The 23,519-nt window shown below is 37.6% G+C and overlaps 1 protein-coding gene and 1 pseudogene across 1 annotated transcript; one reads left to right on the top strand and one right to left on the bottom strand.

Annotated features, from left to right (window-relative positions):
• The first annotated feature begins 929 nt into the window (after positions 1 to 929).
• LOC116895730 lies at positions 930 to 1,281 on the top strand (annotated as a pseudogene).
• Positions 1,282 to 1,448: 167 nt separating this feature from the next.
• Positions 1,449 to 1,872, bottom strand: LOC116895503 (60S ribosomal protein L31-like). The gene has a single exon (XM_032896756.1). It carries the CDS (start codon positions 1,861 to 1,863, stop codon positions 1,486 to 1,488), a length of 378 nt encoding a protein of 125 aa, XP_032752647.1. The 5' UTR covers positions 1,864 to 1,872; the 3' UTR covers positions 1,449 to 1,485.
• Positions 1,873 to 23,519: the final 21,647 nt, after the last annotated feature.

Below are 23,519 nucleotides of genomic sequence, written 5' to 3'. Positions count from 1 at the left end.
CTAGAATAATAAAGACATTTACTGGATCTAGAATATATATCTATAAAACAATTTAGATATCTTTTTGGTTATTTGATAATGTATGTGTAATGCCTGCGTAATATATTTTGATCCTTTCCACTCCCATAATCCCCTTATTCTTCTTCCTCTCATGTTGAAGCCCTGTTTTCAAGCCAGCACTCCTCTTCTTTCTGTGGTATTGTCTTCCATGACATCACAGCTTCGATGACTAACTAAACCACCTATACAATGTGGGACCTTTCAACATCACATCAAGGATAAGGAAGGGGCTCCTGAGGCCCTATCGCTCCCTTATGAACTTTTGGAACTTAAGGGTTCTTGGAGATTGGGCAATCATTTCTTCCAATGGTGGTATAGTTATTGCTAGCTTACCAAAGCAAAAAGTTGATCACCACCCCACCGTCATAATTATAAAAGCAATCCTATAAATGTATTGTTTCTGATAGGTAAATTCTGTTGCTGTAAATATGGAGCAACTGTTTAAAGCATGGTATATAGATACGTAGGTTTATTTGGGGTAGTGTTGCTTATGCTTATTGATTAGTTACTTGATCATTCATTATCTGAGAAAAGTAGGTATGGCCTCAGCCTCATAATCATAGGAAATGGCTACTCACAGCAATCCTGGTATGGCTGCTTTTCTCAATATGAACTAGGCCAGTACAGCTCCTTGCTCTGTGCATGTACTCTAATGTTGGTGAAACCTAAAACTAAGGCTGTGCCTACTATGGCTAGAATAGCATTTTGGAGAATACCAGAATGCCCATCTTCTTTTATTTGCTAAGGAACATGCATTCACAAAATGTCTGCTAAATTAGCTACATTAGTACTCATAGGACAGGAGTATAAGAAATCTCTGGTTCTCGAACCAGGCAGCCTCAGCCATGAACAATGCAACAATGGCCAAGATGACCAAGATTAAGACTCGGGACCTGCCAGGCAAAAAGAAGGGGAAGCTATTGAAACAATTGAACATCCCAGCTTTGCATCGCCAAAGTGACAGGCTCCACCCTGTCCAAGTTCTCCAAGACACTAGTCATATGCAAATCCATTGCCCATGTGCTCACTGTCATTTATCAGACTCAAAAGGAAAACCTCAGGAAATTCGACAATGGAAAGAAGTACAAGCCCCTGTACCTGGGACCCAAGAAGACAAGAGCTGTGCGCCTTCTCACCAAGCACTTAGAGAAACTGAAGACCAAGAAGCAGCAGCAGAAGGAGCGGCTGTACCCACTGCGTAAGTGCGTAGTCAAGGCCTGAGACAACGATAATAAAGCGCAAGACTGACTTAAAAAACCAAACAAACAAACGAAAAAATCTCTCAAGATTACTGTGTGGTCTTTTTTGTAGGCAATAAGACAGAAATAACTTGCTCATGTATAGTTTTTTGTTTTTTGTTTTTTTGTTTGTTTGTTTGTTTTTCCTCCTGGAGGCAGTTCTGTAACTTTATTTGACATTCAGCAGTTAGTTCTCATCCACATTGACCGTCTGTAGATATCTGAATGTGGTAACAGGCACGTAAGTTACCAGTGTGTAGAGCTTGTTTGGTGAATCCTCACCCTCATTACGCTTTCTGGACAAACGTACTCGGGTGAGGTACGGAATATTCCTTATTCCCTTGGCCCAGACAGCTTTATTGAGCCTGGTGTCTATGCGCACATCTGGAGTCCCCATCTCCTTCTTGGCAAATTTCCGAATTTCTTTGAGTGACCGAGGAGCAGGCTTCTTGAAGCCCACTCCATGGATGCGCTTGTGAATGTTGATGGTGTATTCTCGGGTCACCACCTCGTTGATGGCAGGACGGCCCTTCTTCTTCTCGCTACCCTTCTTTGCGAGAGCCATTCTGTCAGGCTCAAGCTGGAAAAGTCATGTATAATTGTTAATATTGTCAGTTTCACAGGATCTGGAATCACAGAGTTGTGGCCATGTTTCTGAAAGTGTTCTCAAGTAGGTGAATTAAGGTGGAAACATAGGTTGAGGTCCTAGAATGAATAGGTATGGAAGAAATCTCAATGCAGACCTTTGACTCTCACTGTTTCCCGACTATAGATTTGTATGAACGGCTGTATACTGTTCCTGCCACCATGACTTCTCTGCCGTGAGGGACTGTATCTTCGAACTGTGAGCCAAAAATTTGTTTTTGTCAGTTGTTTTGTTGAACCAAGAAGAAAAACAACTAATATCCCATTTGCAGGGAAAATCATAGTGGAAATATATCACATGGATACTATCATTTTCCACACCAGACTCTCACTTGGCAGAAAAAGGAAGAAACAAAGATGTAGAGGTATTGGCTTGGTATGTCTCCCAGCTGCTGAACCACAAGAAAACTTTCCATGGAAACTAAGACTGAGAACCCATGGAAACATTTGACAGTAAGGAGCAGCAGTATGAGGCAGACATGAAGGGAAATAACCCTAAAGCCTAATATTTGAGAAAAAGGGAAAGGAAATTCAAGCATCAGAATGCACAGACAGTGACTTAAGTAAAGGCCCAGCACAGGACACCATGATAACCACGGAGTGCCCTGCATCCACACTGCTGAAATAGATAGCGCTTTGTCTTAGAGCTGTTTACTGAATTTCTGAAGATACATATAACTTTATGTATCATATGAAAGAAAGAGATGACAACTAATTATTTATTGAGTAAACATTCTACAAATAGAACTGGGGCTAATTGAGAAATAATTAAAAATGAATGCACTCATACTTCATCTATTTAACATTTGAAAATTAAAATTACTGCTGAAAAGGAAATAAGGTTTTAAACAATGGTTTTCTGTTGATGAGGATCTGAAGAGTTATATAGTTTTTCTTCTTTTTTTATGGATACCTTATTTATTATTGTAGTAGAAGTAGTAGTAGTGGTGGTGGTGTTGGTGGTGGTGGTAGTAGTAGTAGTCGTAGTCGTAGTAGTAGTAGCAGTATTGTTATTAAAGATAGACTCTTTTAGAATACAGCACGTCCTGGTCACAATTTCCTCTCCCTCCACACTCCCTGCTTCACCTGCATCTGCCTTGACCTCTAGACCAATTTCCCCTCCATTTTCACTTCAGAAAAGAGAAGGACTCCAATAGATGACAGCCAAAAAGAACCAAAAATACAATAAGACAAGGTAAAAGCTCTCTTTTGCTCTTGTAGACAAGGCAAAAACTCTTGTGGTGAGTGTTGACAAGGCAACTCAGTATTAAGAAGAGAGTCCCATGCTTTATTTTATTTTACTTTTTAAAGACTTATTTTTATTTATATGAGTATAACTGTAGCTGTCTTCAGACACACCAGAAGAGTGCATCAGATGGTTGTGAGCCATCATATAATTGCTGGGAATTGAGGCAACAATCAGTCTGAGCTCTGTGAACCAAGTGGGAGAACTGGAGGAAGGACTGGCGGGACAGAGGGGCATTGCAACCCCACAGGAAGAATAACATCAGCTGGCCGGACCACCCAGCGCTCCCAGTGACTAGACCACCAACCAAGGAGTGTACAGGAAGGGATCCATGGCTCCAGATACATATGTAGTAGAGGATGGCCTTATCCGACATCAATGGGACTGGATGCCCTTAGTCCTAGGGAGGTTTGAAGCCTCAGTATAAGGAGATGCTGGGGCGGTGGGGCAGGAAAAAATGGATGCATGGGGTGGGGGCAACCTCATAGAGATAAAAGGGAGGGAGGAGAGGGAAGAGAGGGCAGATGTGGGATGAGGGGTTTGTAGAGGCGTAACCAGGAAGAGAGATATCATTTTAGATGTAAACAAATGGAATGATTAATAAAGAAAAGAAAAAAGAGTCCCAAAAGCAGAAGGATCACAGACCCACACCTGTTTCCACAAACCACGGAGATAACATCCATAATAGATGCAGAGGACCTGGTGCACACACAGGCGGGCCCCATGCTTGCTGTCTGTCTCTGTAGACCCATGTGAGCCCTGCTTAGTTGATTCAGTGGACCATGTTCTCCTCATGTCCTCTCTTGACTGATGATTGCAATATTTCCTCTCTACTCCCCTAGGCTCCCTGATCTCTGAGAGAAAAAAAGGAAGGACCTAATGGAGACCTCCAATTTAGGCTTTCTCTCTGCATAATGTCCAGCTGTGAGTCTCTGCACCCACTGCCATCTGCCACCTTAGAAAGCCTCTCTGAGGGTGATTGGACATGCACTGATCTATTATTTATGATATGGCAGAAGATCATTAGAAATCGTTTCACTAACAATTTTTTAATTGTGTTTGGCTCTACTCTAGGTCTCTGGATTATCCGGTCTCCTCTTTCTGGCCATCTAGGTAGTATAATGCATGGACACCATCTAGTGGTGTGGCTTCAAGTTAAACCAATCAGGCCACTCCCACAATTTCTCTGCCACCATTGCCCCAACACATCTTGTTATCAGAACAGAATGTAGGTTAAGGGACTTGTGTCTAGGTTTCTATTTCTGTAGCCTGCAGACTACTTTCTATTCCAAAGAGATTAGAACACAGGAGCAAAAGCTCCATGCAGTTGCCAACTCGACCTTTCTACAGTTAACAAACTGTATGGATATTGTCCTCAGCAATGAGTTTTCTGTTTTCTGAAAACAGACTTCTATCATAACATTAGCATGGGTTATTACGAGGTGTCTGCAGGCCCCTTGGGCTAACAACTCAGTTCCACCAATGGAAGACTTGCCTAGCTACAAAAACCGTTCAGTTCAGACTCCTTGACCTCCATTCTTAGGAGTCCTCACTAGGATCCACTCATAGATCCCAGAAGTCTCCACTACACTTGATTTCTACACCTTGTTCCCAAAGCCCCCCAGTTCCAGCCATTTCTACCTACATTCCCTTCTACCTGACTTGATTCCCCTACTCCTTCCCACAGGTTTCCAGTCCACCTGCAAAATGTATTCTATTTCCCCTTCCTAGGGAGATCCATTTTTCCTGCATAGTACTCCTCTGTACCTAACCTTGACCTGTGAATTTAAGCTTGACTATCCTTTACTTAACAGTTAATATCCACTTGTAAGTGAGTACATATCATGTTCATATTTCTGGGTCTTTGTTACCTCATTTGGGATGATTTTTAGGTGCATCCATATGCCTGCAAATTTTATGTCACCCATTTAAATTTTAGATAGCTGAGTAACATACTGCTGTGTAAATGTGCGATATTTTCTTTTTTCACTCTTTAACTGAAGGACTTCTATGATGTTTCCAGTTTCTGACTATTCACTATAAATAGTTAAGTGAATATCTTTGTGGTACAATGGAGCATCCTTTGGTTTTATGCCAAGGATTAGTATTGGTGGGGCCTTGAAGTAGATAAATTTCTAACTTTCTGAGGAACTGCTATGTTGATTCTCACAGTTTGTATACAAGTTTGTACTCCCACCAACAATGGAGGAGTGTCCCCCATGCTCCACATCTTTGCCAGCATGAAATGTCACATGTTCCCAATCTTAGTCATTGTTATAGCCACCTGTTATGAATCTTAGCTATTCTAATAAATGTGAGATGGACTCCTAAAGTAGTATTGATTTGCATTTCCCTGCTGGCTAAGATGTTGAAAATTTTCTTTCAACATTTCTCGGCCACGTGATATTCCTCTACTACAAACTCTCTGTTGAGATCCATGGCCCATTTTTTTGATGGGAAAATTTGGTTTTCTTTTCTTTTTTATTATTACTTTTTTTTTTGCAGTCCAGTTGTTAACCCCCCCATACACCCTGCCATAGTTCCTCATCCAGTTCCTCTTCCCTGTCTCCAAGAGGATGCACCACCCCTGAAACCCCAAGAGCCTCCCTACTCCTTTGAGCATCAAGTCTCGCAAGGGATGTGTGTGTGTCTTCTCTCACTGAGGCTGGACCAGGAAGTCCTCTGCTGTATATGTGTCAGAGGTCTTTGGCAAGTTAGTGTATGCTGCCTGGTTGGTGTCTCAGTGTTTGAGAGATCTCAGGGGTCCCAGTTAGTTGAGACTGCTGGTCTTCCTATGGAGTAGCCCTCCTTAGCTTCTTCCAGGCTTTCCCTAGTTCAACCACAGTGGTTCCCAACTTTAGTACATTGGTTGGGTGTATCTGCTTCTGTTGTAGTCAGCTGCTTGTTGGGCCTCTCAGAGGACAACCATACTAGTCTCCTGTCCTGACCTGCAGGACAGTGAATGAAGGTCCAGAAGGTACCTGGAATTGGGGGACAAGAGATATGAAGGACACCAAGATAAGAGTCTGATCAAAGCAACAAATTTTATTTTTTTTCAAGGCTGAATTTATACCATAGCAGGGGTAACAGAGGGAGCGGGGAAGTGAGAAACATTTACACAGACCAAGGACACTACTATTGTGGTCAGGCAATCAGCTGATGTCGATAGGATGTCAGAAAGGTCACAAGTTTGTCATATCATTAGGCATCCTGACCACCAGATTAGATTTCTGCAGCTGGCTGGGGATTTTCCATGAACCCAGTCATGCTTAACTCCAGCTATAATATTAACATCAGTAATGGATGGTTTTAAGGGCATCACTCCCAACAGTCTCCTATCTGTAAGCACACTGTAGCATCAGAAATAGTGTCAAGTCTTGAAGCTTCCCCTTGAATTGGATCCCAACAGACCTTTCCCTCAATATCTTCTCCATTTTTGTTCCTGCAATTCTTTTAGATGGGAATGATTCTGGGTCAGAATTTTTGAGTTTGGGATGGTAACCCAATCCCTCCACTTGACACCCTGTCTTTCTACTGGAAATGGATGCTACAAGTTCCCTCTCCCTACTGCTGGGCATTTCATCTAAGATCCCTCCCTTTGAGTCCCGAGACTCTTTTCCCAGTTCTTTGGTACATTCTAGAGATTCTCTCTACCTCCCACCTTCAGGGGTTACATATTTTTACACATTCTGCTGTCATTCATGAATTCTATCCTGTTCCTCCCCATACTTGATCATGTTTCCCTTACTACCTCCCCTTCCCCTCTCCCACCCAGATCCCTCCCTCCCTCTAACATCAAATTTGTTCATATCTTTATATATTCAGTATATTAGTCCTTTGTGAAAATCTTTTCCTATCCTGTAGGCCTTTTTGGTCTTCTTCTTTTTCTATTGATGGTGTAGTTTGCCTTAAATTCATGAGATCTCATTTATTGATTCTTGATCTTAGTGTCTGCGTCGCTTGTGTTCCATTCAGAATGTTGTCTCCTATGCCAATGCATTCACAAACATCATCCACTTTCTATTCTGTTAGGGTAAGTGTATTTGGTTTTTTGATGACATAGTTGATCCATTTGGACTTAAATTTTGTACATAAATATGAATGTAACTTCATTCTTGTACATGAATGTGACCATCACCATCTGTTGATGATGCTTTCTTTGATCAAGTATGTACTTCAGGTTTGTGTACCAAAAATCAGGTGTCCATAGGTGTATGAATTTATATCTGGGTCTTCAAATCAATTCTGTTGATCAACCTGCCTGTTTTTATGCTGATAACATGGATTTTTTGTTACTCTAGCTCTGTAGGATAACCTGAATTCAGGGAGAGTGATACATGCAGCAGTACAGCAGTATTTTCTTTGGACTGTTTCAGCTACACTGGGTTTTTTGTTTTTTCACATGAAGATGAGGATTGTCTTTTAAAGGTCCCTAAAGAAGTCTGTTGGAATTTTAATATGAATTGCACTGAATAAATTGATTGTTTTTGATAGAATGGCCTGTAAATTTTGGCTTTATATCCTCAGATTAAGAGATAAGAGTCAGACCCAAGCTTTGCTTGGACAAATATGGTGTTGGCTGAGCCCAGGGCATTTCTAACTCTGTTATAATTATCAATAGGCCTAGACTCAGAAGCTTCTCATCTTTGTACAGTCTAATCTTCCAAGTGGACTGATTCAATTTTGCTTCTCTTGGCTTTGTACTGAATTTTTCTGCTTAGCAACATACAAGTTGTGACGATATATTCTAGTCATCCTTCTCATTCTTTGGTTCATTCTGTTTTCACCTTTGTCTAGCTTGATCTCTCTCCCAAATGCCTTTATAAAACTATCAAGATGAACCTGCCACATACACACACATGCACAGAATTCTCTCTGCACTTAAGTAGCCTCTGTTTCCTTTGTTGTTCTCTTGAGGGTTGAGAATAACCTATTTCTGATTCATTCTGTCAAATCTTTCTCTGATTCATCACATGATTTGCTCCTCAATTAGATGTGATTGTCAAACAGGGCTCCTTCCTTCTACAATCTAAACTTGATTTCACTGTTATAGCTTAAAGACATTTTACAAAAATTTATCTGTATTCCAATCAGATTATAATGTAATCCAGTATTGTGTCTGCATTCCAATTAGATCACATAAACCTAGTTCTTTGGATATAGTCACTTGCTAGAGCAGCCATGTTTCTAGATTAAACTTACTCTACAATATGCGTTTTATTATGTTAATTCTATTAATCTATGAGCATAGGAGGTCTTCTGACCTTCTGGTTTGTTCTTTGGTTTCTTTCTTCAATGAGTTGTGGTTTTAATCATAAAACATTTTCACTTGCTTGATAAGAGTTATGCCAAGACATTTTTATGAAAAGCATTGTTTCTCTGATTTTATTCTCAGTCCCTTTGTAATTTATATATAAAAAGGCTATTGATTTTTTCACTAATCTTGTGTCCAACTACTTTGCTGAAAGTTTTTATCAGCTGTATGTGTTTTCTGTTGAATTTTCTAAGGTCACTTATATATTATCATATCATCTACAAATGATTCCTTGACTTCTTCCCTTCCCTAGGGTAGCCCATTAAACTCTTTCAGTTATGTTATTGCTCTAGCTAATGCTTCATGTGCTATATTTTATAGGTTTAGATAGAGTAAACAATCTTATCTTGCAATTGCTTTGAGTTCCTCACTGCAGAGGAATTTTATTCAGCATCATGGCTGCTCTAACAAGGCATCACATCTGAAGATATATTCCCAGAATTCCGACATGCCTGGGATTAATACAGTATAATCTACCTAGAATATAAACATTCTCTTATTACACACCTTTAAACCTAACAATGAAGGTAAGGTTAGTTTATAGAAGGAAACAGCCATGTTTGAAAGTGACATCTAATTGAGGGGTAGACAACATGACAAATAGAGAAAGATTTGACAGAATAAGTCAGAGGTAGGATACATTCAACTCACATAAAAACAGAAGAGGAGGAAAGGCTATCTAATAGCAAGGAGAGAAAAACAGAAAAGGCGGTCTTGTGTGGTATGTGCGCATGGCGGTTTTACCTGGACACTTTTACAGAAACAGGGTGCAAAGAGCACAAGCTAGAAATAGGTTGTAATGGTTTTAATACGGTTGGCCCAGGGAGTAGCACAATTAGGGTTTGTGGCCTGGTTGGAGGAAGTATGTCACTGGAGGGTTGGTCTTTGGGACCTCCTTCCTAGCTTCCCTAAAGCAGTCTTCTCCAGTTTACCTTCAGGAAAAGATGCAGAACTCTCAGCTCCTCCAGCACCATGCCTGTCTGAATGCTACCATGTTTCTCAAGTTGACGAAAATGTACTGAACCTCTAAACCTATAAGCTGTCCCCGATTAAATGTTGTCCTTTATAAGAGTTGCCTGGGCCATGGAATCTCTTCCCATAATAAAAACCCTAATTAAGACACAGGTAAAAACATATAAGCTGGAGAATGAGACAGAGGCAGAAGATTAGGGTATTGTCAAGTTAGTATGAGGTCAAACAAAGCAATTCAGTCACAAATCCAGATTAAGTCGGTCAGCTTGGAAGGTTAGATTGTATCCAGACTAGAAGCTTCCAAGCCTGGTCCTAGGGACAATTAGAATAGAGAAAGAAATTTTGTAGGTTCAACACAAGTCATGTATTCTCATGTCATCCCTCTTTGAAGGAAAAAAATTCACTATCCATTAAGTTAAGTTTGCTATAGACTTCTTGCAAATTTTCTCTATTATATCTAGAAATGATTCTTGTATACTTGATCTCTCCAAGTCTCTTTTTCATGAAGGGGTTGAAATTTCATCAAAAGTATTTTCTTCATTTTATGTGATGACCATTTTCTGTTTTGCTTTTAATTTGTTCATATGATAGAATACATTCACAGATTTTTGAATGTTGAACTAGCCATGTATATCCAGGATGAAACCTACTTAATAATGTTGGATGATCTTTTTGATGTGTTCTTTAAATCAGTTTGCAAATGATTTATTGAGTATTTTACATCTATGTTCATAATAGAAAATTATCTTCTATTGAGTCTTTATGTGGATTGGGGACCATATAAAGTGAATTGGGAAGTGTTCCTAATGATCTTGGGGTTAGTTTGAGGAGAATTGGCATTAGCTCTTCTTTAAAATTCTGGTAGGATTCTGCTCTAAGACTTTCTGCCCCTAGGCTTTTTTCCCCTTATTGATTCTATTTCACTAGTGGAAGACAGATGGGACCACTTACCTACCTCAAAAACTTTAACCCAGAGTTGCTCCTGACTAAAAGAAATGCAGGGACAAATTGTGGAACAGAGATTGAAGGGAACACTCACCGGAGACCACCCCACATAGGGATCCATCCCATCTGCAGAAACCAAGCCTAGATACTATTGCTGGTACCAAGAAGCACTTATGGACAGGAGCCAGGCATAGCTATTCTCTGAGAGGCTGTGCCAACATCTGACTGGATAATTATAGCCAACCATCAGACTGAGCATGTGGACCACAATGGAAAAGTTAGGGGAAGGATTAGAGGAGCTGAAGCAGATTGCAGCCCCATTGGAAGAACAACAGTATTAACTAACCAGACCCCCACAGAACCCCTAGGGACTAAACCACCAACCAAAGAGTATACATGGAGGGACTCACGGCTCCAGCTGCATATGTAGCAGAGGATGGCCTTATCTGGTATCATTGGGAGAGGAAGCCCTTAGTCATGTAGAGGCTTGATGCCCCAGCATAGGGGGATGCTAAGGCAGTGGGGCAGACGTGGATAGATGGATGGTGGAAGCAAAATAAAGAAATTAAATTGTTTATTGGATCTTGATTTAACTTTGGCATGTGGTATTTATAGACATAAATATCCTCATAATTCTATGGTTTTCTTAGGTGTCCATTGTCATTGTTCCCCTTTCGTGTCTGAGTTTGTTAATTTGGATATTTTCATTTTGTCATTTAGTTAGTTGGATAAGAGTTTTCTATCTTGATTATTTTCTCGAAAAAATAAATTTGTTTTATTGATTATTTGTACTTTTCTCATTGTTTCTATTTTTCTTGATTTAAGACTTTGGTTTGATTACATATTTTCATCTACTTCTTCTGGGCATACTTAATTCTTTTTGTTTAGAGTTTTCAAGTTGGCTGTTAAGTTGATAATATGAGATACTTCCAGTTTTATATTTTTGTTGATTTTTGTTTTTGCTTTTAGTGTAGGTACTTACTGCTGTGTATTTTCATCTTTGCATCAGTTTCATAATATCATATGAATTTGGTGTGTTGTGTATTCATTTTAATTGAAATCTAGAATGTTTTTAACATCTTTTGTTATTTCTGTCTTGAGCCATCTATTTTCCAGTCAGTAGAGTATTTTTTGTAGTGCCTATTAGTTTGTAAACTCCTTTTACCTTTTCCCTTTCTTTGTTTCTTCCTTCTGTTCTTCCTTCCTTTTTCAGTTGTTATGATATTCATCTTTAATCCATAATTATCTGATAGGATTCACGGAGTTATATCTGTTTAATTGTTTCTATTAGACCTGCTTTGATTGTTAGTATGAGGTTCATTTTGGAGAAAGTGCTGTAACATGTGGAGATTAAGGTATATTCATTTTTATTTGAGTAGCATGTTCTATAAATATCTGTTCAGTCTATTAGGTTTATAACATCAGTTAGCTAGGTGCAGTATTTCTGTTTAGTTTTTGTCTATTGGAAAAGGATTTCCACATTTGTTAGGTCAGACCCCTTTGTTTTTGCATGTTCAAATGAAGTGTTACGATGTTATGCGCAAGTCTGAACATTTAAATACTTGGTCCACAGTTGGAAACTGTTGAGGAAGAATTAAGAGGTATGATGTTATTTTTGAGGTGTTAAGGGAAGTGGCACTTAAGGTTTCAAAAGCCTGCCAATATCACTGGTGAGTTTTTCACTTTATTTTCTTTTTTTTTCCCCATCTTTATTAACTTGAGTATTTCTTATTTACATTTCAATTGTTATTCCCTTTCCGGGTTTCCCTGCCAACATCACCCTAGCCCCTCCCCCTCCCCTTCTCTATGGTGTTCCCCTCCCCATCGTCCCCCCATTACTGCCCTCCCACTAACAATCACTTTCACTGGGGGTTCAGTTTTGGCAGGACCCAGGGCTTCCCCTTCCACTGGTGCTCTTACTAGGCTATTCATTGCTACCTATGAGGTTGGAGCCCAAGGTCAGTCCATGTATAGTCTTTGGGTAGTGGCTTAGTCCCTGGAAGCTCTGGTTGGTCTGCATTGTTGTTCATGTGGGGTCTCAAGCCCCTTCCTGTTCTTGGGTTTTCCTATGAACTTTTAGATGCCCCTACATCTGCATGCCTACCTGCTGATTTCAATGCTCTTGGCCATGATAATGGTAGACTCCTTCCCCTCTGGAATATAATCTTAAAATAAACCCTCCATTCTATGAATTGCCTTGAATAAGCCATGTGCTTTATGAAAGTAATAGAAAAATAACTAACAAAACATTCAATCACTTTCCAATAGTCTTCAGGTTTGCAAACAAGTTTTTAATTGCATCTTTCTGGTGACATTTCCTTCCAGAATCAAAACAGTATCTAATTAATATATCAATTTAGTGAAATGATGAATAATTTTGAATCTTCAAAAACCTGAGATCAGGCTGGTCTTGTCAAAGTATCTTACCTGAAGTTTAAGATTATGCTATTATGTGTCCAATCCTGAAAATCAACCAGAGGTACATGTGGTAAAAGCATATTTACTTGTCCCTGGTACTGCTAGGAGATGCCACATGCTTATAAGGTAGAGTCTAATATAGTAACAAATTAGAAAAGTTGTCACAGTTTTGAAGGCGATGTCAAGATCAAGTCATACCTATATAATGTAAATTTAAATAAATATCAGATATATATGTATACATGCTTAATATTTATATAATATTTAATTTATATGTAGCTATAAATCTTTAATACTACTTATAGCCATTTAAATTCTGTTGATTTGAAATATTAAGTATAATTCTATTGTATAAAATTAAAATATTATCTCTGGTAACTGATTTGTGTAATCTATAGGGACGAAATAAAGGTGTAGGCAGTGAGGTATGGTAAAGAGACATCCTAGGAAAACCTAATAAAGTATAAATATATGTTCGCTATTCACTTGTTTCTATCAATAATAAGTTGCATATTTGCCTATACTATATTTCAAGAAGTGAACTAAAAATATAATAAAATATTAAAAATATTGATTCATTTCATAATTTATATAAATAATAGTGCTTTATTGCCAAACAGATGCATGCCATATCAGTAAGCTCTATTTCAGTACGAATTTGAGGGACTAACTCATGCAGGTACCTTTTAGGTCTGTGTGAGATTTAACAATTTCAAAGGTTATCCCAAGTGGAAGGAAATACACTCAGTCTTGAGGCATTTGAAGATAATATTCCCAGTGTGGATCACACAGTACTCTATGTTGTCACTGCCTTCTGCACATTGGTTCCTGACATGGTTTCAAATTCCTCCTAGCAAAATCTAGCCCTCCATTTGATTTCTTTCCCAGAACAGTTTAAAATCATTCTGTGTTAACTAAGAAGGTATTATTTTTAAATTTCCTTTGATTTTCTGTAAAAGTAGAAAGAAATTTTGATGAAAGAAAATTTGTACATGTTGCTCTAAACACATCTAAAAGGCCTTTCAAAGACACAGCACTCACTGTAGGTAGATGTTATTTTTTTGGCAATATTGTTTTTAAGGAATTATCTTCTCTGTGACGAGTCTTTGTGAGAACCTAAGAGAATCTGTGTATGTAGCCAAGCAATCAGGCACCAAGGTTCTAGTGGATTATTTAAAAATATAACATAGTAATATTTGAAATTACTTCAAATGAAAATAAAAAACAAACTATATTATCATCAGTCAAAATGTTATCTAGCATTAAGTATAATAGTTCCTAAAGCAAATACTAGTAGTTTTTAGTTAGGCTAAGGTTCTTGAAAACTCAATTAAGACTTTGAATATAGTCCTTAATTCTATTATTTATTTTACTGTAGCACCATAATATATTGTGAGTAAGGTCTACATCTTCACAGGTGACAAATTACCTGAGGAACAAGTTCCACCAAAGTACTTTTCTCTGCCTATCTCAGACATTCATCTCAACCACATTTTCTTTGAAAGAATTTGGCAATGGGTATCAATGCAGGAATGGAAAGAGAGACATGCTGGAATTGTATTATAATTCTAAAATAAAAAAAATAGAATAAAATAAAGAAATATTACAAGTATATATATATATATACATATATGTGTATACACATATATACATAAACACACACACACACACACACACACACACACACACACACATATATATATATATATATATATATATATATATATATGTCTTCACTTGAATTTTAAGGGCAACTATTCAACTCTCTATTTTGTATCATCTATATCCACAAAATTTACAAACATTCCATAGGCATAGTAAATTCACCATATATCATCCCCGAATTCCTATTAGTGGATTCCAATTTATATAACTATTATTGGCTCAAAATTTTTCATATTATGTTTTCTAAGTTAGTTTTGGTAAAGATGGTGTGTCTACAGTATTTTGGGGCTTATAACAGTCCTCAGAATCTTGTGAATTGATATTTATGGACCAGAGATCCAAACTGTGAATAAATGAACTCACAAATATATCTAATGGACAAATTGTCTACCACTGGTCACAGCTGACTGCATATATTAGATTTCAAATAACATACTTGACTAATTTTATAAAATATGTTTTAAGAAACATTTTTTCTAAAAAAAAAATAAAAAAAAGAAACATTTTTTCTATCATTTGAAAAACAAGTGCAATAAAAATTTCACAATTGGTGAAGTGCATATTTTGTTTTATTTTTTCTTACTAGTTTTCCCCAAAATGTTATTTTTATTATTCTTTACTATAAGCGATGGGAAAAATACTAGGTTACACCTTGTACATTGTATAAGGAAATGAACTTAGTAGTGAAGTTCCCTTTAACAATGTTCTCTCTACTTTCTGTTGGAGACAGCCAGCACTTGATAATACACACTCCATCTTCTCTTTAGTACTTAAGACCTACTCTGTCCTCTGTGGCCCACAGAAGCAATTCCAGTGTCTATATTTCTAGTATAATTATTTTTGATGCAACAGCAGCTTTTTCACCATTTAATTTAATTTTGGCATCTTTCAATATTACCAATTCAAAAGATAGTTTACTTCCAAAAAGCTCCCCTCTCTTTTGAACCTAAATTGTAGTAATATCCTTTAGGGTTTCCATATAAATTTCTCTGATTGGATGGCTTATTCAAAAGCAGTTTACATCTCCTTGCTTCTACAAGGATAGAACTCTGAAACCAAAGTATCAGCAAGATAACATTTTCCTGCTTCCTCCAGGGACGAATTCTTCTTCACTTCTTTCAAACTATAACAACTTTGGGCAGTCTTCATGACATTCTAGTAGATGAGTGGTCTCTCCCTATTTTCATTTAACCTTTCACTCTTCTCATGGTCTTTGGACTTAGCACTCCTTGTAAACTCCCACATTATTCTGTGTCAAGAATCTTTAATAAATTACATCTGACAAGGCTCTGCTCTCTAACATAATACATTTTGATTTACCAGTTATGCATGCATGTTGGGAGTGGGGCAGTACAAGGGACAAGTCATTGTATTTTCTTCATAATGGCAGCAGTTCAATGGCAAAAGCAAATAAATTTGTGATTATAACTCTGTGTGTGCATGATATAGATGTGTATTTGTGTTTTAGTTAGGGTTTTACTGCTGTGAATACACGTCATGACCAAAGTAACTCTTATAAGGATATTTAATTGGGGCTTACTAACATGTTCAGAGGTCCAGTACATTATCATCAAAACATGACAGTATCCAGACAGGCATGGTGCAGGTGGAGCTGAGAGTTCTACAACTTCATCTGAAGGGTACTAGGAGAAGACTGGCTTCTGAGCAGCTTGGATGATAGTCTTAAATTCCATGCCTACAATGACACTTTCACCAATAAGGCTACATCTACTCCAATAAGGCCTCACCTCCTTGGGCCAAGCATTTTCAAACCACCACAAGGTTTATGAATGTGTGGATATGTGGATATGTGAGTATATAACTATGTGTATTTGTAGAAGTTACAGGAAAATGTCAGGCATTTTCCTCTATCTCCCCCTTTCTCATTTAATTAAAGCATAATCTGTCATGGCCCCTGTGGGTACTGGTGATATGAATGTGGAATGTGGTCCTCAGGCCTTCAAAGCATGATTACTGAGCAATCTCAATATCCTCAATGAAAGGTACCATGTAGTGTGTGTGTGTGTGTGTGTGTGTGTGTGTGTGTGTGTGTGTGTGTGTGTGTGTTTCTTGTATCCATTTTCACCCCAATAGACATCACTCTCTTTTTCATAATGATGTGATGAAAGGTTATGCAGTAATGGAGAGAAGGTGTAATAGCCCTGGCTTTTTTATGAAATTATTTGTTATTAACATGGTTGATTTATAACTATCTAATCTTATTTACCTGTGACTTTCTACACTAACATCCTTTTCCACTTAGGTATAACTCATCCTCTTCAGAGGTAAAAGAAAATGCTTTATCACAATGTTAGAAAGTTTTTTAAATTATGAAAAAAATCCAAACAAATAGCACACAAGAGATTTGATTTTAAAATGTTGGAAATAATTGTAAGAATTTTATACCTCAACTTTTTGTTTGAATAAAAGAAAACAAGGACGAAGCTCATTGACATCAAAATAATTTGATTAATTGTGGACAATTGAGATTTGTAAATGCTCTATAATTTTGTTTTGTTTTTCCTAACTCTACTGGCTTTGGGGGCTTGCAGGCTAAGATGTTTGATAGTGCCTCATGGAATGGCCATGATTTTCTCTGCTTCTTGAAATGTTCATGGTAAGTCTATGAAATGTGCCAATTTTGCTTTTTCTTAATAGTCTTATTTTGCCCCACAAAACATACCTACATGACATGAATGCGTGATAGGCTTGAAATAGTACACCAATGTTCACATGAGTGACATAAAATAGAGATAAAAAACTTGTACTACACCAAGAAAAGACAATTCATTATTATTATGTCCCATATTATAGAAAAGGCGATGCGCAAGATAAGGAGCAGCTATGATAATACTTGCACTGAAACATCTTTGAGAATCAAATGTGCCGAATTTATAACACTTTTTAGTATGTTACAGAGATAGAATAGCAGCACATCATCATCATCATCATCATCATCATCATCATCATCATAGCAAAAATCCCACTCTAATTTCCCTTTCTAAGACATACAGAATTAAGCAACAATATTTATTTACAACTCAATATTTACGGAACATTGACACAATATGAAAATAAAAGAGATAGAATTTGAGCAGTTAGAATGCAGCCATGCACAAACTCTCAAAATAAGATAAAAATGCCTTCACATGGATATAGCATCACTAATTTTTATTTTTGCCATAAATCAAATACATATACAAAGTGTCTTCCTACCTTTCCTCAGTTTGCCCTCATAATTCCAATCTTCCCCTAACCAGTGCAGGGCTTGCCTTAATCTAGTCTGTCACACAACCTGCCCTGCTCAAATACAAGATTTCATGTTATAGAAATTTATTTCGGAATTTACCGAACATAAATTCACATGACACATATTAAGTCATTTAAAGAGTACATAATAACTCCATTTTCTATAGTTGCCCAAATAGCTCCACAGAGACATGTTATAAAATTTGTCAAAGATGAATCCTTCACAAAGTAAAGGATGCATTTATGTGCCCCATATATGACTCCTTTCAGTTTCTTAAACAAATCACATCTCAAAGAAATGTAACTTAAGAAATGCAGAAGAAGCTGTTCTTCTGTTTGATACTTAAAAATTAAAAATCATTTTTATATTTAATATATTTATTGAGAAGAAGTAAGTAGGAACTGCATTTACCAAAATTGCTGCTATGAACTCTCTTTTTATCAAGGATGCTGGTCAATACTTTATAGCTTTACTGAGCTTTATGCATTCTGATCAAACTTTGGAATATAAAAGATTAAACTTCTCAGCTAATTACATGCCTGGAGGCACATTCACAATGCAAGTGTCAATGCTCTGTTAAAAATTCATTTTGCATTTTTAACAGAGTCCTGATAGCAAAACGTTGAAGGCGACACAGTGGAAAGACTTATATTCCTGCTTTAAAAGATGGGCTCATGAACTTGAGAAATCGGAACTTCATTATTTTATAGTATGAAAAATATCAGAGTGGCGCATAATCAAAATGAATTCTCACATACTTCAAAATTCTGTGGGTCATTCAGTTTTAGTAAGAAGGAATTTGAGAGGATTTGATTCCTTTCTACTTCACTATTTTGATTATTAAGTAGGGAGACATTTTCAGACTTGTTGAGGGAGCAATACAGATACAGATATCTAATCTGCAAAATTACTAACTCTTAAATTGGAGAGTTCACACAGTATCTTTACCTTTATGTCTTGGATCCTCATTCTGATGTTATTTAACTAATTTTCTTTTTCTTTCTGGAGCATTGACAGAGGGCCTTGTCCATGCCAATGGAAACTCTACCGCTGGGCTGCATTCATGATCCTGAGCCTCTCTTCTGATGTTTGAAACACATGTTATTCATGATTATCTAAATTACATCCTCCCTCCCAAGGGACATATCTGAATTCTTAAGTTTATACCTTTATTGAGACAAGGCTATGAGTGAAGTTCACAAGGTAGAAGAGGCTTTGTAGAGTAGGCATCAGCTCTCTGACAGTAGTCACATAAGAAAGGTTATTTGCATAAAGAATGACACGATAAAAATCTTGCAAGGTGCAGGTGGCCACTGGGGAAGGGCTGGGGTTTGAACATGATCCACTGAGGATGTGGGTAACACATATTGGACTTGTTTTTTTTTGTCCTTGTTTTTTTAGGAGTTGGGTTGGCAAAGGTCCCAAGTATACACTGTCAACCTGGGAGGTCTGGGAAATGAGTGTGCTGGAGTTCATGATGTGAAAGAGTTTCATTTTGATATAATGCCCAGAGGATAGATATAGTTATACTTCACTACAGTTTTAATTTGGAAAAAAAATGTGGTCTAATATGTTGGGTCTATACTATAACTTTGCACATAAATAGATAGTCAGGAACAATTTAATTAATAGAAACTAGCTGAATGTGTACCAATTAAGTACATGATGAAATTATTCCATAAGCACTTATTGGGAACACAGAGCTGTGGCCCACCTGTGGGAAGAAAAGCAAGCTTGCTACAAGTCAATAAACAACAGTTAAAAAATAAAAATACAACCCTGCTTGAGGACTACCATTGTAGAGTTAGGCACGACCCACTGGGAAAAGAATAGGCACTGATGCCAAATGGGAACAGCTTCTGTTTGCAACTTTAATGGGAGTGGCTCTGATCTGAGTCTCCAGATAAAATACATGGTTAATCTGAAAGAAAGGCCAAGGAAAAGTGTGTGCAAAACACTGCATAAAATGCATGCCAACAAAGGGCTAAGCTTTGTTCCTTAGTCTCCTAGGCGTGTGTGTGTGTGTGTGTGTGTGTGTGTGTGTGTGTGTGTGTGTGTGTGTGAGCACGCCTATGCCTGTGTGTATTCAACAAAATATCAACAAAAGTGATTTGGTTAAAAGAAATTAGTGAACATATTATTAAAGGAGTTTCCTATATCATGCTAGTTTGCTAGTTGAGAAAACACTTGTTCCAGCCTTGGGCCTTTATTAGAGGAAATATATCAGAAGTGTGAAACCTCATTCACTGCATTGTATTTATCTTTGAGCATTATTCAATGTGTTGTAAGTTTCCCAGCAATACAAATTTAACCTAAAGTAAACATAGATGAATGACCCCTCCCCTGAACAATCATTATACATCCAAATGATCCATGAATGCTTAGTGTGAATGTGGATGTTTGTGTGTTTGAGCACATGCTCATGCTGTGACACTTGACTTGGAGTCAGGACTGCGAGTGGTTGTCCTTCATCATCCCTGTGGCTTTTCAGGCAGGATAAGCTGTTTCCCACTTTTATACCAGACGAGCTGTCCCATAAGGCTCCTGGGAATGTCATTACCTCCTATCTGTAGAAATGGTGGCTTCACAGAAGTCTAGGCAATGCTTTGCATGAGGTCTTAGAATCTACAATTAGATTCTCACACCTAAGCATCAAACAACATGGGTGCTGTGCACTCTCCCAGGTTAGTTATTAGGATTTCTTTTTGTTGTTGTTTTCAGTCTTTATACCAAGCTTCTGCCTTTTCAATGCTGTAGGATTCTGGTGTTAACATGATAACACCTTATATGACCTTTTCATGATCTATATACAATTACAAAGGGGGCTTTTTTTTCTTTTTAGTGCTATTGAATATGGTCCAGATAATAATTGACTTAATGTTGTGTTGTTTCTCATAATGGCCATTACAGATTGAAACTATTAATAAAACTGTTTTTCTACACTCTTACCTCAAAGGCCACAGCCGAAATGCACGGCGTACTTACAGCAGCCTTCAAGGATGTTAAATTACCGAACATGAATCTATGTTGTGCTAAAGTGTTGAGTCTTTTATACAATGTGTTAAATATTGTACTGAAAGGGGAGAGATGATAGTTGTATATACATTTTGGCACCTTCATAAAGCTGAAAAGTAGTAATTAAAGTAATAGGAAGTGAGTGCCCTCTACATTTTTGTGCCACAGTAGGTGAGGTGAAATCTAAAGCTCAATTCGAGCTCACTTATGTTGAGTGAAGACAGGAAGCCAACGCTGCTCTTACCTCATTGCTTCAGTTTTATTTTTCTGACAGAATCTCTAAAGGCACTCTGGCAAGCTCTAGGGTGGTGAGCACGACACTGACAAGCCTTGCCCTTCTCCCCATTCCCTCTGCCCTGCTAAAACCATTAGATTGTATTCCTAAAGCTATCTGTAAGGTCTAATCCTGTATTTAGCTATTTGCTCCTCCTGAGGCCAACTACCAAGGTCCAGCTATTAAAGTACTGAAATCCAGCAATCAAAAGCCCCATGTGAATCTAATAATTATCATGCCTAATTAAAATTAAACACCTCCTAATAACATGGGATTTCCCCTTTATCCCTTTATATACTGCCATTTTCCTATGTGCCTTTCTGTCTGTAGGCTTCCAACCCAAAACCAGTCCTTTGTCCCCTGAGGCAAATAGCCCTGCCCCTTCTTCCTGATTCCCTTACACTTATACATTTTTCTCTGTCTGCTGCCTTTGTCTCTTATTTCCTGCTCTCTCTCTCCTCTTGGGAAAATAACTGTTCATTTTGCTGAGAACTTGGTCTTAGTGATATGGTTACTCCTCCTCCTCCTCCTCCTCTTCCTCCTCCTCCTCTTCCCTCCTCCTCCTCCTCCTCCTCCTCCTCCTCCTCCTCCTCCCTCCTCTTCTTCTTCTTCTTCTTCTTCTTCTTCTTCTTCTTCTTCTTCTTCTTCTTCTTCTTCTTCTTCTTCTTCTTTTCTTCTTTTCAGTCTCAATTACCTTAGGCTTCTCGTGAACTTACTCTACGCACAAAGGTGATTTTGAACAGAATTCTGATATTCTCCCCCCACTCCTTTCCTCCCCTCCCTCTCTCAAATACTAGGATTAAAGTTGCATCCCCAATATATCTACTTTATACCTATATAACTGATGTTCTAGACTGCTCCTAAGACATTGTGCATGTTAGCCAAGCAGTCTATCAACTGAGATATATACCTCATACCCTACACATTTCTGCACAATATGTTGAGCGTTGACAGGGTGTGTATCACGCAGTAGCTTCCTAGCAAACTTTTTCACTTTCTGGGTATTCTATCACCTGCATCAACCTTGGGTCCCCATACCTTTCACGACTGCAGATCATTATGATTACTATTTTTAACTATTAGTTATTGTCATAAGTCTGTACCTGTGCTGGTTTTTTTATTAGTTATTTTTATAAAAACATGTATAGTACATTACTATAATATAGAGATAGTTCAGTGATATTCAGTCCCAATCTTCCCCTAGAACTTTTCTCAGTACTTCCCCTACTGATAAAGGGAAGCTAATTTACTTGATTTTAGATTTTACTTTGTGAATAAAACAAGAAATATAGATGGACAGGTTCTCCCATAGAAAGGTGCAGGTTGCAACAAAGCATCTATGGCTGCAAATTCAGAGGGAGGTTATTTTGTCCAAATTCACAGAATGATGACGGACAGTTTTCATTTGTGTGTCCTGCCTGTTTGTATAACAAACAGTAACTAAAGAAAATATTTCAAATAAGATTAGGGGTGGCACGCAGTGTGGGCAAGAAGAGAGTGTCTCCTTTACTTTGTTGTTTGTGGGGACAGAGGAGAAAAAGGGAGCAGAGTAGCCAGTTCAAGTTGTCAACTGTTTTCCTCTGCTGCTTATATTATGAAGACGCTGAACAAGGTTTGCTCAGAAAGCTAAGCCCTAATATATGTTTCTATTCAAATCTCCCTAGGTTAGTGATATTCTATGATGATATAATCACTTTAAATAACTTATATATAGTGTCAATGTTCTTCTCTTTCATATAGTGTGAAATACTAAAGAGGGTTTTCATATATGTTTTTAGTGATTGAGATTTTAAACATACATATAATGCTTTGATCAAATTCATCCCATTCACTCTACTTCAACTCTTTCCCGCTTGCTTACTCCACTTTCTTTCCAACTGCATGGTCTCTTTTTTAGTTTTTCCTTATTTCTTTTTTATTGTTGTTGTTTTTAAACCTGTTGTGGATGGGGCTTTGAGCACATGAACGCACAGTGGCGATGCCTGCATACCCAAGATTAGCACAAGATTAATCCAGTGGGATTCCAGAATGCATAGCTTACTAAGTATCACATCATTTGAGGAGTGACTGGCACTGCTCGAAGCCAAGAGAGGGATAGTTAGCTTTGGTCAAGTTTGTAGTCCTGACAGGCTATCCATTGCTACTTTAATTCACATACTTGAGCACATTGATTCAGATATACTCTTCTAAACTTACAAATTTTATTCCGTAGTTAAATTAAGTACTGATGCTGCCACCACAGTTAGCAAATTACTAATTCAAAATTGCTACATAAATGAACAACAAAATGAGGAGTATTTTAAGTAAAAAGATCTTATATGTATTTCAACTTTTAATACAGCAATGCTTTCCTTAAATTTAGAATTGCTTCCTTCCTCTGAGGTATAATTCTTTTGCTTCTTATTTTGAAAGAAAGAATAATGTATCTTAGTGAAGCTTAGATCTCCTTGGAACATGTTAATTTCTCAAATATTAAA

Source organism: Rattus rattus, chromosome 3, assembly GCF_011064425.1.
Source record: "Rattus rattus isolate New Zealand chromosome 3, Rrattus_CSIRO_v1, whole genome shotgun sequence".
Lineage (NCBI taxonomy): Eukaryota > Metazoa > Chordata > Mammalia > Rodentia > Muridae > Rattus > Rattus rattus.
This window is presented reverse-complemented; position numbering and strand designations above follow the sequence as displayed.

Bases quoted from the DNA above. Each gene is read 5' to 3' on its own strand.
- LOC116895503 (XM_032896756.1), bottom strand. From the start codon at position 1,863: ATGGCTCTCGCAAAGAAGGGTAGCGAGAAGAAGAAGGGCCGTCCTGCC.